Genomic DNA, 14743 nt, shown 5'->3' with positions numbered 1-14743 from the left:
TGAACAGTGTTTGCGCCTATTTTGGTGCTAATTGGAGCAACGGTGTGCCTGTGGCCCCTGGAGGCCCCTGACGTGGCCCCTGGTGTTTGTGCCAAGTTTGGTGCGGATTGGATCAACGGCCCCAGGGGGCCCCTAACGTGTTCCCTGGGGCCTAAAATTTGGCCCCTTGGAATGAGTATTGTGATGGCAGACCCCTTAACAGTGTGCCTAGTTTGGTGCGGATCGGAGCAACGGTGTGCCTTGCAGGTCTGGATGCTACATTTCTGACCGCAGTCTACAGTCCACCCACCCTCTAGGCAATTTTAATATAGGATTACATTTACATTTGAGGTATTTGCTGAACTGCGACCCCAACTATCCAATAGGGGCGTCTTGTGGTTCAGGAGGTAGAGTGGCCATCTGTTCCCTCTCTTTGTAGCAGGACACTGAACGCCTAAGTGCTCCCATAGAGCAGGTTGAAGACTTGCATGGTTTGTGAATGGGTGAATGTAACAGGCTTTGAATAAAGACCATTTACCAAATTATAGGTATTTAGATAAAGCCAATATCTTACAAATAGCAAAAAGTTCAAGGGATGTTGTAGCCCTAGTCCAAGTTATTTCCAAAATATCTCTCTAACTACAGTAGATGAGGGTTGTACTGGAACCAGTGTATTTTACCTGTTCAACACCAGTGAGCATCTTTAGGAATCCTGTAAACCTGTCACCCTTCTTTCGGATGGAGTGGATGTTGAACTTGTTCAGTTTGCCCCTTAATGTGCCCTCGTCGTCTGACCTCTTGTACTTCATGACTGGGAAATGGAACCAAGATTGAAAAAAGAAAACATTTGGTGTGAAATTAATAGGATATGACTAGACCGGTGCGGCCTGCTCGGCAACGATGCAAGTTAGGAATGCATGTCCCACCCAGTTATGCGATCCCATTGTCAGAGTACCCATTGTACGCCTGCCTTGTTGTTAATAACGACAGTGAAATATGTATCACATAATAGCTAACACGAATAGCTATTCATTAGGCTAGATAATGTTTGCAAGCTAGTTAGTTACATAATGTAAACAGACAGGCTGCCCAGCCATGATGATAAGTGTGTATGAGGGGAGAGCTGTCAAGCATAGTGATGGGAGCGTGGTTTGCATACGGGTAAGCCTATATTTTCCTTCGGAATAACATAGGCTACACGCTGCAGTTCCAGCCTAAAGATCTGTTTAAAGGGTCTACACCATGAATTTTAACTTTTTCTTCATTTTTGTGTGTTTTTGGTCTCCCCCACCTCTCTTCTGTTCCAACAAATACCCGACTTCGAGCATGCAGGCTTTCATAGGCTATCTGTGGTTTTCATGTAAATTGGTCTGAAAACAGTCCGTCAGATTTGTTCCCCCACCCTACGTCACGTCTGGGAACAATTCCTCCCGTTTTTCAGTTCTAACCAAAAAAAAAAAATCAAAAAAAAAAAAAAAAAAAAAGTTTTTTCATTTTTATTTTTTTATAATTTTTTTCTTATTTTTTTTTTTTACTTTTTCCACACAGAACCAGGACATGACATGCATACAAACTGGCTCAATAGCGCCCCGTGCCAAACAGGACAATGTGGTATTGCAGGTGAAAGTGCTTTATAAGCCAGAGAGAAGTTAGTTGGAATGAGTATATCTGAGGCTTGATTTAGGCTCAAACCTTTTGAAAAACGTTTGAGGGACATAAACAATATGATATCAAATATTATTATTATTTTTTAAATTCATGGTGTAGCTCCTTTAAGTACTGTCGTGGAATTCTGGATCAATCAGTGAATTGATGTGGCAATAGGAGTCGAGACAATATTCTAGGTGGTGATGGTTATGCTTTAATGTACATGACATCATGGGCAGAACTACAGTACCCACCAATCTAACTATATAAATGGCGAGCAACTTCCGCACCCTCGGTGGTGACACCCCACAGCTCTGTTATCGAATAAACAACGCACCGCCAGACCACATGTCGCCTACTGACTCGCCACGGCCGCCGCGCTGAATTTACGCCTCGCGTAGGGGACATCTCACTGCTCACTACACCGTTTCCACCGCGCAACATAATTAATTCTACTCACCAAATGTCGGACAAAACGGAAGGGGAGCCAGCTTCGTACCGTTTACCGTGCGCACGACCTCATCACCACAACAGCAGGCAGCCGCTGCGGGTTTTTTTTCCTTTTTTTCCAAACTTTTTTTTTGGTCAACATTTTCTCCAGGCACCATTTCCGGTGTAACGTCGGGTGTTTCTTTTCACCAGCCAATCACCTTTCACGTTGCCACGTCCGTTGCCACGTCGCGCTGACGTACGCTAAACAAGCGCTGCCGTGCGCACAATGCAAACGAGCCCAAAGGCGCGCAAAAATAAGCCGACCATTGCTTAGACACAAAGTCAGACCTGGCAACGCAGCCTACGCCAATCATGTGTGAGAGATCTACAAGCTATGGGGCAGAGACGCCACCGTATCTTAGCAACAGCTACAGCGCTCACTCTCATTGGTCGTGTCACGCTAAGAGCAGTCTCCAGACAATGGCATCGCAGACAGCTTGCTGTTACTGCTGTAGCCATCACAGGCAGTTGCAGCACGACGGACAGGGCGCTGTGATAGCTGCCATGTCGCTAACGCTAACCTGGTTGTCATGCCTGCAGCGGCTGTGCAATCACTTTGTCAACAATGCACGTTCGTGTGGTGAATGTCTATATTGCTGCTCAGTTCGTCCATTGTAGATGGTGTATGTTTGTGTGTGTCTTCTGGAGAACTATGTAGCTCCACAGCAACTACAGTAACTAACGTAATGGCAGGACCGCCCCGTGCAACGCATGTTACGCTGCATTATGGTCATGTAGTAATTTCAGATAATTTCGCTCCGATTACAGCAGTGTTTATCAACCCTTTCACGCCGCCCCCCCCCCCCCCCCCCCCCCAAATACACGTACTTGATCTGGGACCCCCCCATTCTGTTTGACTCCGTTCCACAAGTAAATATTGTGAAAATAGCCGATCTACAAGCTCGAAACGCCTCACTCCACTCTGTGCTGCAGCTACACGGACACACAGACAGGGACACGGAGGGACCTACAACATGTCTGGACATGTCTGTGTAAGCGAGAACTATACTTCGCCAGTACAACGCTGTGTAACCGAGAGCACGTGCGCACGACCAAATCACAACAACACCAGGCGGCCGCCATCTTGCAGAAAGGGCTGCCATTCGCCAGCTTTCAGAAAAACAAGCAACCACCTTCATATTTTTTTTTTTTTTTTTTTTTTTTTCCTTTTGGAAATTTTCATCCCACGATTTCCGCGCGGACCACCAGGGGGTCCGCGGACCCCCTGGTGGTCCGCGAAACATACAAAATATAATTTCTTCTACTTATTTTTCATCATTTTGTCACTTTTACATTACACTTTCTTACATTTTTTTTTTTTTCCCCCCCTTTTTGCAAATGTTACTTACACAATTTGTCTACCCCCATATACACACGCCCACGCGGGCCCCGTGCGCGTACATGCCTCTAACAGCCATAATCCCCATCTATACTGCCCACTCTGTGCTGCAGCTACACGGATACAGAGACAGGGACACGGAGGGACCAACAAACGCAAAGCCCCGTGCGCGGCTGGGGTTGAGGGGGGCGTAGCCCCCCGAAACTCTAGTCTGCTATAAACCTGCGTGTTTGATGTAGTTCTCACCTATGTCTTTCCGTCTTTTGAGCTCATTAATGTTGACATTGATGATCTTGGCAGCAGTGAAGGCCTCCTGTAGAGGCCGGTTGTCAGGGTGGTCATCAGGTGTGGCCTGCCACAGTTCCCCTAACAGCAGCGGGTACTTCATGACCCTCTGGACTGGCTTGATGATAAGAGACCCCATGTCCAGCAGGTTGGACTTCCCTCTGGACAGTAAGTACGGTTACAAAATGACCATACAACTTCATACAGGAAACAGAAGTTAACAGGAATTGTTATAGATAAACAATTAACTTAAATTGCTATATTTTATGGAACATAAATTATACAAAACAGATAAGCCAAAAAAAGGCATAAGCTGAATAAAACAATAAAAAAGTCAACGGTATATGCATGTGATCTTAGAAGGGAGTTAGAAAAGAGAAAATGCAATACACCTCAAAAGCACAAAACTCAAAGGTATTAGTAGAATGTGACAAGATATCATATACTTACTCTTGGTCATATATTTTCCTGCAAGAAAACACAAAAGACATAGAATAAAGGGTTAAAGGGACACTATACAGTACACTGGCATCTTTAAGCAGGGGATACATTACTAGTTCAGTATAATATGAAAAAGTATGAAAGAGATAACTGCACTTACTTAAGTGCTAAAACACACGTGATGAACTGTTTTTTAATCTCTTCCTCTTTCTCATAGGATTTGAGTGACTGGTTGGCGTCATCATGATGGTAGCAATAAATCTTATACACATCCTCCAGAGCAGCCTTAAACTGAATGAAAATGTCTCCTTAAAAAGAAAAAGTTAAACTTTATGTTACTTCACTTTCACAGTGATGCAACTATTGTTACGTCACTTGATAGAGCGAATGAATGGGAGTCGAAATATCTGTGGCTGCCAGTTACCTATGAGCACTGCTTCTGGGTCAGGTTCTGCAGTGGCCTGCTGCAGTCTGTGGAGCAGAGCTGCAGAGACCTCACACACTGTCTCTATGTTGGTGAAGAGACGGTCGACATCCACCACCTTACAGGAGGAAATACCATTGTAAAATACATGCAACTTCAATGCTCAAAAACTGCTCTTAACAAAGGCAAACGTGAAAACATGAAAGTGATTACTGCTTTTCTTGTACTGTTTTTTTCCATGTTTTATGCGACTACTACGATTTATAAATCCTGACTAATACTAAACCGCCAATGCAACTGAACACTGAAAATGATATCCAACTTTGAATAAAACTTGGGAGAGATAGCAGGAGATTTTTCAGACTCACTGTTTCGCTTTCAATTTCATGATGCAAGACAAATTGTACCTGTATTTCTCTGAGGGGTTTGACCACCTCTCTGATGCACAGCTCCATGTCTGTGAGGAAATCCCTCTCTGTTTGCACCAGCTCCTCGATGACCTTTGACCTACGGGTCATCTTCCTCCGACGAATTTCCACGGGCTCCAGAGCCGGTGACGAGGGGGAAGACAGATCGTGGGGTGCCATTTTCTCTGTGGGGGAGGAGGAGAGATGAAATGTAGGATGTTTTGCTCATTTGTTTTATGGCAACCTACCCCCAGTAGATAAGGTTCTCACTGAGTAAAGGTCCTTACACAACGGGGCCGATTTTTTCATGCGAATAATATCTTTTTTTAAAAACCTTATAAAGTCAATGCAAGCTTCCACGCCGGTGTGTAATGACCTTAAGACTGAGGGGCTGTGCACACCAAGAACGATAATCATAACTGTAAATATGTAGCAGTTTGATGATTAAATGTAACGATTTGAGACAATGATATGTCCAAAAAATCTACTGAATTTACAAGCCGTCACATTCATTACACATCTTGTTCAACACATCACTCGTGTTGAACGTGTGGTTTACATAATCTAACATTATTGTTCATCAGTATGGATGCTCTATAGATCAAATTCTTGATGTGGACAGCCCTTTACGACTCACCAAGAAATCTACGAGTTTAGGTTATCACCGCTCATTGACAATCCATGCATTGTAGAACATGAGGCTTTTCTGCAATGATGATGTGCAATCTTCCATTTAACTTGCAGATTTCATAATGGGCTTTGACATGAGGTTATACCCATAGAGAGATTGGCAGGCATCATGGCCTGAGGCACCCCTCTCACAGAGGCAATGATTATTATTATATTCATTTTTTTACATTTATTTAAAATGTTATGCTTTATTTCAGAAATGTCAGTGTAGACCATAGACTGTATAAAATGAATGGACAGCGTTATGCCCCAAGACTCTACAGACCGTAAATGAAGCCCATTGTTCAGCTGTGTGCAATCCGCCATCTTTCAATATCGCGTCATATCCTGCAGAATGACACCAGACCATTATTGGTTGGGTAGCTTGTAAATCAAAAGCGGGTGCGGGGAATAAATGCTATTGGTTGTGTAGCTTGTCAATCAAATCATCCCGCCCCCCCTAGAGCATAACCTACTTTATTGTCAATTTTAAAATAAATGGGACCATAATTTACCAAAACCATGATGATTGAAAGGAGACTTTAAACTAGCGACTGGAAGCATAGTATTTATGACATTTTTTATTAAGGTAAGAAAATCTAGTCTAAAGTTTGTCAAAAGCCCATCCGCTTGCGTTAAAATAAATTATTTCTGACACCAGCAGGGGTAAAACAGCGAAACTACAGGCCATTCATATGAACTGTCTCTTCCGTATTGGCGTCAATGTAAAAGTCTCAGGCTGGCCCCTTGGTGTAGACTAGAGAGACAGTAACCAAGGATAGAGAGAGAGGAGGAGGAGAAGAGAAAAGACGGGGGTTGAAATTGAACCAATGTGCTCGTACTGATAGAGCATATGGCAGGGTTCCCCAATAGGCGGCCCGCGGGCCATTTGCGGCCCGCAACTTTTTTTTTTTTTTTTTTTAAATAATAATATCTGTATTACTGTTCAAGCAGACCAACAAACACATCTGTAAGTCAATTGTTGATTCTGGACTTATTTTGATTTTCAGTATGTACAACTGGCTGCTGTTAATCTGTATTACTTTTCAAGCAGACTTATTTTGTTTCCAGAGTGCATTTTTTCCTTGTGTGACCCTCAACACAGGATTTAAGAATCCCAGGCCTAAAATAACACAGTGTCAAATTAGCTCGATTAGAGAAAAAAAACGAATAAAAAACTAAAGATTTTGCACAATGTCCCTGGCCCTTGGCTTCGTACCCGAGACATAATTTGGCCCTTGGGGAAAAGTAATTGGGGAACCCTGGCATATGGTCTGTCTGTGCACTGACTGGCTGAGACACCCTGGATCAATGATTATTGATTTATTTATTTTAAAAACTTGGTCCTAATTAGAAAATGTTTTGTTTTGGCATCTCAAGTGTACACACAGAGTGCACAGACGCTGCTTTAATGTACTGCTTTGTTGAATAGTGGTTATTTGGAGAAAAACCTATTTAGTAAATGTGGATTAAGCTAACTTTCTCCCAGTAGCACAAACTGCTGTTTACCACCAGTATTAAAGGGCGAAGACAGTTAACCTATTTTCACTCCTAAATATTACCATAAATTCATATTATTAAAACCGCACATATTTTGCAGCATTTCGTCAATTTAACACATATGCATAACAGTTAGAACACACACTGGCCCTGTGGCTGCCCATGTTCAAGAAAACATATTACATTTTCTGCCAGATAGGCCGCCTGAACACTTCCAAGCAGCCACATTGGTATTTCAGAGTTATCTAATTGTTTTTGACTCAGCGCCAGCAGGCCTCACTTAATATGCTAGTCAGGTTCTCTCCTCCATTTTTATTATTTATATTATTTTTTTTATCGCCCCACAGCCTAATCAGTCTCACCGGCTGCTCTGCACTTTGCATGGCAGGTGAGACGAGACGAGGCGAGGCAGCAGCACGACCACAGTGTGTCGAGGAGAAGGACTGGGGGTGCTTCCTAATCTTCTTCAACACATCACTACTTCCTCTCGGGGGAGAAGGGGGGGAGAGAGAGAGAGAGAGAGAGAGAGAGAGAGAGAGAGAGAGGGAGAGGGAGAGGGAGAGGGAGAGGGAGAGGGAGAGAGAGAGAGAGAGAGAGAGAGAGAGAGTGTGTGTGTGTGTGTGTGTGCGTGCGTGCGTGCGTGCGTGCGCGCGTGTGTGCGAGAGAGAGAGAGAGAGAGAGAGAGAGAGAGAGAGAGAGAATGGACGGAGAGGAAGAGAGAATGCCACGAGGCCAGTGTCAGGTTACGGAACTAATCGTAGAGGTGATGTAATGCTACAGTGTGCATGGCCATTCCATCTGTTACAGCTGGGAGATGACTGGTGGTGTGTGTGTGCGTGGGTGCGTGCGTGCATGTGTGTGGTTGTGGTGGATTGGTTTGGGGTGTGACCTGACACACAATAACCATGCACTTATTATGCAAGGACACACAAGCAGACACTGTTGCATGCTCAAGTGAAGACACACACACACACACACGCGCGCGCACACACACACACACATACGCACACGACTCAATCAAATACACTAGTATCCACTAGCCCGCACTCTATCAAACCCAACTCGCCTGTTTTTGCATAGATGTATACACTTTATAAATTCAGTGCAAGCAATAGCCCTATTTACAACCTATTTAAAGACACATTTGTGATAAGAGGGTTTTTCTGCTCCATCACATTTTTTTTTTCATTTTCTGTTTTATTTAGAGAGAGTGTAGAGAGACCAGAAACTGAGGGCAGAGAAAGAGTGGACACAAGACAAGACACAAGTCTAATTCGAACCTGGGTCCTCGGAACACACAAGGAGCATGTCAGTCAGTGCACTATAACTGATTGAGCTGAAGGCACCCCAACCACATAGAATCAAATCATTTTGTCGGTATATACTGGCACTGTAGTGAAAACATGGTAATAATCATTCTCACCTTTGCCTTCATATCACCTCCTTGACTGAACTTATTAACCAAATATGGCATAAAAAATGCATCTTATTGTTCAATATTGTGTCAGGAAGTATCATATAAATACATGTCTTTTCATTGGTAAAGAAACCCTTGAGCTGAAGTGAAAACCTCCACCCGTGAGAAGAGTCTTAACCTGTTAACAATCCTGTATGATTTGCAAAGAAAATGCAGAGCTATTCACAGAATATCACACTTGTGGTATTTTTAACAGGAATATTTTCTGGGCATTAACCCTCATACTAACCCATTGTGTTGCCATTGTGTTCACTAGTACTACTGTACGTTGTTGATCTAGGAAATGAAGCATATTTTATAGAGTTCCACTTGTCAAATCTGGTTCTATAAGACCATCAGCTGAATGTCTAAAAGGTTGGAAATGAATGAAGTAGGATCACCAGTTTAGTGCAGTGCTATCACAATATGATAACTGATCACATCTCAGTGACGGACAGAACCACTCTGTGGGTGTCTAAGCTCTCCTGTTTGCTGTCATTATGTGTGGTGTTGTGTGGTGTGGTTGTCAGTGCAGGAGTTCCCATGAAAGTGGATACAGGCCCTTTCACTGTTCAGACCATTGAAAGGGATCTAACGGAAGGACCCAGAAATACAAGGCCTGACATATCATGTATCCACACCAGGACAAATGACACGCCAAACCATGCATGCCCTCTCCGCTAAGAGCACAATAGGATTTTATCATTGAGAATATTCCTAATGTAAAGTATGCTATCGTTCATTATGAATATTCTACAATGATTTTAATCAGGTAATAGACACAAGTGTACATGTATTGTTTTGAGTTTGAGGTGTCCTATTAAAGTTGGCCTATTTATAGCCTTCCCCTATAACTGATAAAACAATAACTGAACTTAATAAACAAAAACATAATGCATATATGGGTGGGAGCTTGCATATGTGCCTGCGCGCGCGCGCACGCACGCACGCACGCACGCACGCACGCACGCACACACACACACACACACACACACACACACACACACACACACACACACACACACACACACACACACACACACACACACACACACACACACACACACACACACACACACACACACGCACACCATAAGTAAGCCTCGGCTTCAGCCTACACCTTTTCGGTGCCACTAGCATTAGTGGACTTAACTGTATGTATGTATATCTGCTCTTTTAAATGGCCCGAATTTTATTTTACTACTACCATCCAATTATGAAAAGTAACCCCATAAGGGTAAACCCATACCCAATTACTTTGGTCGATGTACTGTAGAATCACATTATTTATATATAATGTTGGGATACAGTGAGGAGCAGAAATGACATCAGCATCAGACGTTGCTGTCCAGTAAGTGGACATAATGTCTGGTTGCCATGACGTCTCTCTGGTCAACCAACCTGTTTGACAGACAGATGAGAACGCTGTGTTCAGCAGCAACTCATGTTTCCTCTTTCAGTGAAGTCATCAGTATGTCAATATTTGCCATTGTAATACACCTGTAAATATGTAATGCTGCATGGGGAGTGAGGGTAAAGTCCTTCAAAGCCGGGCGGTGGTAGAGGGGTGGTGGGCGGGGGAGGTAATGGTTTACTGAAAACAACCCTGTGTGTTTAGTCAAGCCATAATGCAGGTTGCTGGCTGACTTGAGTTAAGAGAGAGATTTTTTCTTAAAAGGTTAAAGCGCTATATTCTGATAGTATTCATTGCTACAGAGTGTATGTTCAGTAACAGAGGCCTCCCTGTCTCTCCAGCTCTTTAATTAACAGAAAATACATTTTCATGTGGGTTGAAATTTTTCAGCCAATCAGGAAAGAGTACCCATTCAATTTCATATTGTTCCAGTTACAATTGTCTGCTCATTTCTTAGTGCCATCAATTCCAATTTCACTTGTTTAATCTGTATTCTGTGCTAGTTCTCTCTCCTGATTGGATAGAATAGGTATCCCGTCCTGAAAATGCATTTTCTGTTTACTAAGGATATGGAGAGACTCCAGTTACTGAACAAACACTCTATAGCAATGAGTACTATCAGAATATAGAGCTATTCAACACTTATTTTAACAAAATAATATCACTTACCCTACCTTAAGTACCACTAATGAAGCATTCTAAAATATGTGGCCGTATTGTTCATAGTAGAAAAGGGCAGGGAACAAGTGACACAAGAATGTCTACATACTGCAGTTAATCTGCTGTATGGTTACTTCCTTTCTGACAGTGATGTGAGCTGGTTTGCCTGAAGCACAGCATTCCTAGTTACTGACAGTGCAAAACTATATGTGACAGGTATGTCCAGTTTTTCAGAAATATTGGCCTCTGTCACTCACACGTTGTCAGCAAATGTGATGGAAGAATGAACCGTGTGGGATGATGAAGCGCGTTAGAAAGGGAAGTGGTTCCCCTTTTACGACATAACCCATTCTAAAATGTTGACTTAATATTCATTCAGTTTTATTTTTCAAATCAGGCAACATTTTTCCATTTTGGTATGTGAACAACCAAACCCCCTTGAAACTAGTTGACGAATTCAGAGGGTTGGTAATTAAAGACCATTTACGTAATCCTCACGGTATATTACTCGCTGTAGGGCTTGTTTACTAGCTGGGCTGGAGCTCAGGTCTACACGGTTTGCATATGTGACCTCATCCCTGTGGGAATATCTGCTGTTCAACACATAGCAACACAACAGGTGCCCAGCATCCAGCAACAGTAGAAGTCTGTGTGTGTGTGTGTGTGTGTGTGTGTGTGTGTGTGTGTGTGTGTGTGTGTGTGTGTGTGTGTGTGTGTGTGTGTGTGTGTGTGTGTGTGTGTGTGTGTGTGTGTGTGTGTGTGTGTGTGTGTGTGTGTGTGTGTGTGTGTGTGTGTGTGTGTGTGTGTGTACGTGCGCACATGTGCGTGCGTGCGTGTGTGTGTGTGTGTGTGTGTGTGAGTGGGGGTGAAAGAGAGAGAAAGAGATAGAGAGAGAGAGAGAGAGAGAGAGAGAGAGAGAGAGAGAGAGGGAGGGTGTGTGTGTGTGTGTGTGTGTGTGTGTGTGTGTGTGTGTGTGTGTGTGTGTGTGTGTGTGTGTGTGTGTGTGTGTGTGTGTGTGTGTGTGTGTGTGTGTACATATTACTATACAGTACAGTATGTATGAAACAGCTCTCTGAATGTTTTGCCCTTGAGAGTCGCATTCTGATTTGGAATCTATGTTTTTTTTTAAATACTTCATGTTCATTGCGGAATATAAAAAAGACACACGGATGCACATGACCCGGGCATCTAAAATGATGTTAGCCAGCGAATTGTTGAGGAACAGCAAGTATACATTAACATTCAATAGTGAGTTCTATTCTATCAGTTGCCTAGTCTGAGTTTTTTGGTTATGAAACCCCTCATATTTCTAACAAATAAATGTTACTGTCAATCTTCAGCCATTCACCTGTTAAATAAGTAACATTATTGTAGTGTTTGCAAAGAGCTGACTTATTAAAGTGAGAACTGAGTGAGGCGTCAGGGATGCAATGGGGGCCGATTTGACTCAGATGTGTGTATAGATATACAGTAGTTACCATAGCTGTAACTCCACGGGGAAGTTATTCACAGGAGGGTTGTACCTTTAAGTTTAGCGCTGTACTCAGTCTTGTCCGACTGACTCCTCCTCACCAGCGTCCCCAGGTTGAAGTCACCCTTGTCCTCATCCACGATGGTGTCCGTCTTCCTCCTCTCCAGGTAGCGCAGAAACACTGGCCTGTGCCTCCTCTTTATCACTTTATCCTTCTCTTTCTCATTTCCTCCGGCCACCTCCTTGGAATCCATGGTGAGGGTTGCTCTCTGACTGTCCCTTGTTCCGTCGGACAGACAAGGCAATGAGGAGAAAAGAGGGAAAGAAAAGAGAGAGAGAGAGACAGGGAGGAGAGGGAAAGAGAGAGAGAGAATGTCTGGGAAGTTCAACAGGTGCACTGTTCGCAGTAGAAAGTGACTGTGCTAGTTCTGCACAGGTACGCTAGCTCCTCCCTTTACCTGAATCCACCTGTCACAGGAGAGCTGTGGGACCACTCCCCCCCTCTCCAGTGTAACGATACAGTATGCCTTATCTCTAATAACACAGTTGCAGGGACAGACAGAGAGGGACAGGGAGAGAAAAAAGAGAAAGGCAGAGACAAACACAGACAGAGAGAGACAGGGAGAGAAAAAGAGACAGAGAGGGACAGACACCAAATAGAAAAAGAAGCTGATAACATGAGAGAAAGAATGGCAGAGAGAAACACACACACGCACGCAAGAATGCACGTGCGCGCACGCACAATAAGAGAAAGAGAAGCAGATAATGAGAGAGAATGACAAAAAAGAGAGAGACAGACAGACAGACAGACAGACAGACAGACAGACAGACAGACAGACAGACAGACAGACAGACAGACAGACAGACAAGAATGACGTCAAATAGAGAGAGAGCAAGAAAAAGTAGACCTAAGGGCTATCATCTCACTAATGTTCTCAAGAGGCATCATACAAAAATAAGGTGAAGTGTGTGAGGCCTACAGTATGAAGTCATTTGTAGTGTGCCGAAAGGTTAACAAGGGAAAAGATTTACATATTTGGTTTGTGTGGAGTGTGTATGCCACCTGGTAATAACGTTTTAATATTTACTGAATATTAAAACTGCGGGATCAAAATGGGATCAAAAACTGAAACCCTCATCAAATGAGATGTGTATGTTTTTATCTACAAAGCCCTGCTTAATAAGTTACCATTTTATTTATCTTCCCTGTTGGACTGGACATTGGCCTGCATTGCACATGCTTCCAGGGCTAGCTTGTACTCTATTTTCCTAAAAGGAACTCTGAACTCTATAGGAAGGACAGTTGTTTTGCTTCACACAAATGCGATGAATTGCAAAATACTGAATACTGAATACAATTTCAGCGCTTGGTTATTATATATATTTTTTTACCCCTGGTGATTTTAGGGCAACTGTATGATATTCCTCTGTCAGCAATATATTACAAGCAACCAACAGAGGTCAGATCTGGTAAAACAGGTAGTTTCATCAACACCAAGGTGAGACAATGACTTCTGGTCAAGGCAACAAGATACTTGCATTCTTCCCCAGGAACAATGAATGGATGCATTTTCCTCCCTGCTGTAGCACAGCTCATAAGGACTCATATTGAGTTTCCAGATCACTTATGTGGAATGTGTTCATAGAGCACCTGTTCTGTTCCGCTGCCATTCTGCCCAATTCATGCAAAACAGCAATGGATGGACCCCCGCACACCAGGTTTTCACACTTGAACTCCAAACTCTCCAAATGTGTTGACAATCATCAACAGGATACAGTATATTTGGTAAATCAAACACACACGTACGTGATTAATAAATAATGGCTTATTACCTTTAAGTACGAATGCTAGCTTTTAAGGACTGCACAACCATACCTTTTCAAAGTAATAAAATAAGTACATTGTTTTTCTCCCTCATGTGCTTTCAGCTGGGGTCCGCTCATAATTCCGGCATCCCATTATTCCGACCATAAGGTTAGTGTGAGGTTAGGGTTAGGGATAGGGTTAGTTATAATGGGACCAGTGTGGTGAAGTGAATTCTTATGCCTCAGGTGAGCTTGTGTCACAGATAACTGCACGTGTGGAAGTTCCGGCTTTGCAGCTCAAAGAGAGAAGTGTGCTCTGTCTACAATGAGTTTACACCAATGACAATGGTGTCATACAAATGAGAAACAAAGTAATGATTCAAATGATTAAAGATTGTTTCCTGTATAAGTCAGTGTAAGGGCGAAGTCAGATCCGGATTTTTTCAAATGGTGTGAGTGAATTCACTGACTGTGAAATACTGTAGGACAACATAGACATAAGATATGTGAATATTTACTGTTTTAAAATACCTATGACCTAATCATTGCATGATGTCACATATACAAACATAGTTTTTTTAAAGGGAAAGAAAAGTGTCAATAGACACAATTACGTAATGTGACACACCTCAGCAGTGTCAACAGCTGAGGGCCATAGGGAGAGTTACTGTACGTATATAAACACAGAGTTATCTCTGGAACATGCCCTGTGATACCTCATTCTTTGGCTGTGGGCCAGAGAACAATTCAACT

The 14743-nt window shown here is 43.0% G+C and overlaps 2 protein-coding genes across 3 annotated transcripts in view; both read right to left on the bottom strand.

Moving 5' to 3' along the window:
• npnta (nephronectin a) overlaps positions 1 to 14743 on the bottom strand; it is a 491735-nt gene that overhangs the window by 211590 nt on the left and 265402 nt on the right. The window lies entirely within an intron of this gene.
• Positions 1 to 14743, bottom strand: part of arhgef38 (Rho guanine nucleotide exchange factor (GEF) 38) — a 28602-nt gene that overhangs the window by 11430 nt on the left and 2429 nt on the right. Inside the window, exons 3-9 of one of the 2 annotated variants that reach the window (XM_084078155.1) lie at positions 12237 to 12463; positions 5015 to 5199; positions 4608 to 4725; positions 4344 to 4491; positions 4193 to 4210; positions 3704 to 3903; positions 660 to 790 (exon numbers count right to left, since the gene is read on the bottom strand). In XM_084078155.1, the coding sequence (XP_083934281.1) occupies positions 660 to 790; positions 3704 to 3903; positions 4193 to 4210; positions 4344 to 4491; positions 4608 to 4725; positions 5015 to 5199; positions 12237 to 12438 (1002 nt within the window). In that variant the 5' untranslated portion in view covers positions 12439 to 12463. Of the gene's footprint in view, positions 1 to 659; positions 791 to 3703; positions 3904 to 4192; positions 4211 to 4343; positions 4492 to 4607; positions 4726 to 5014; positions 5200 to 12236; positions 12781 to 14743 lie in introns of those variants that run through there. The other variant, XM_084078154.1, reaches the window with a different exon arrangement.

The sequence above is a fragment of the Gymnoscopelus microlampas genome (genome assembly GCF_963454915.1).
Source record: "Gymnoscopelus microlampas genome assembly, chromosome: 2".
Lineage (NCBI taxonomy): Eukaryota > Metazoa > Chordata > Actinopteri > Myctophiformes > Myctophidae > Gymnoscopelus > Gymnoscopelus microlampas.
Note: the sequence above shows the minus strand (reverse complement) of the source record. Positions and strands in the feature narration are given on the sequence as shown.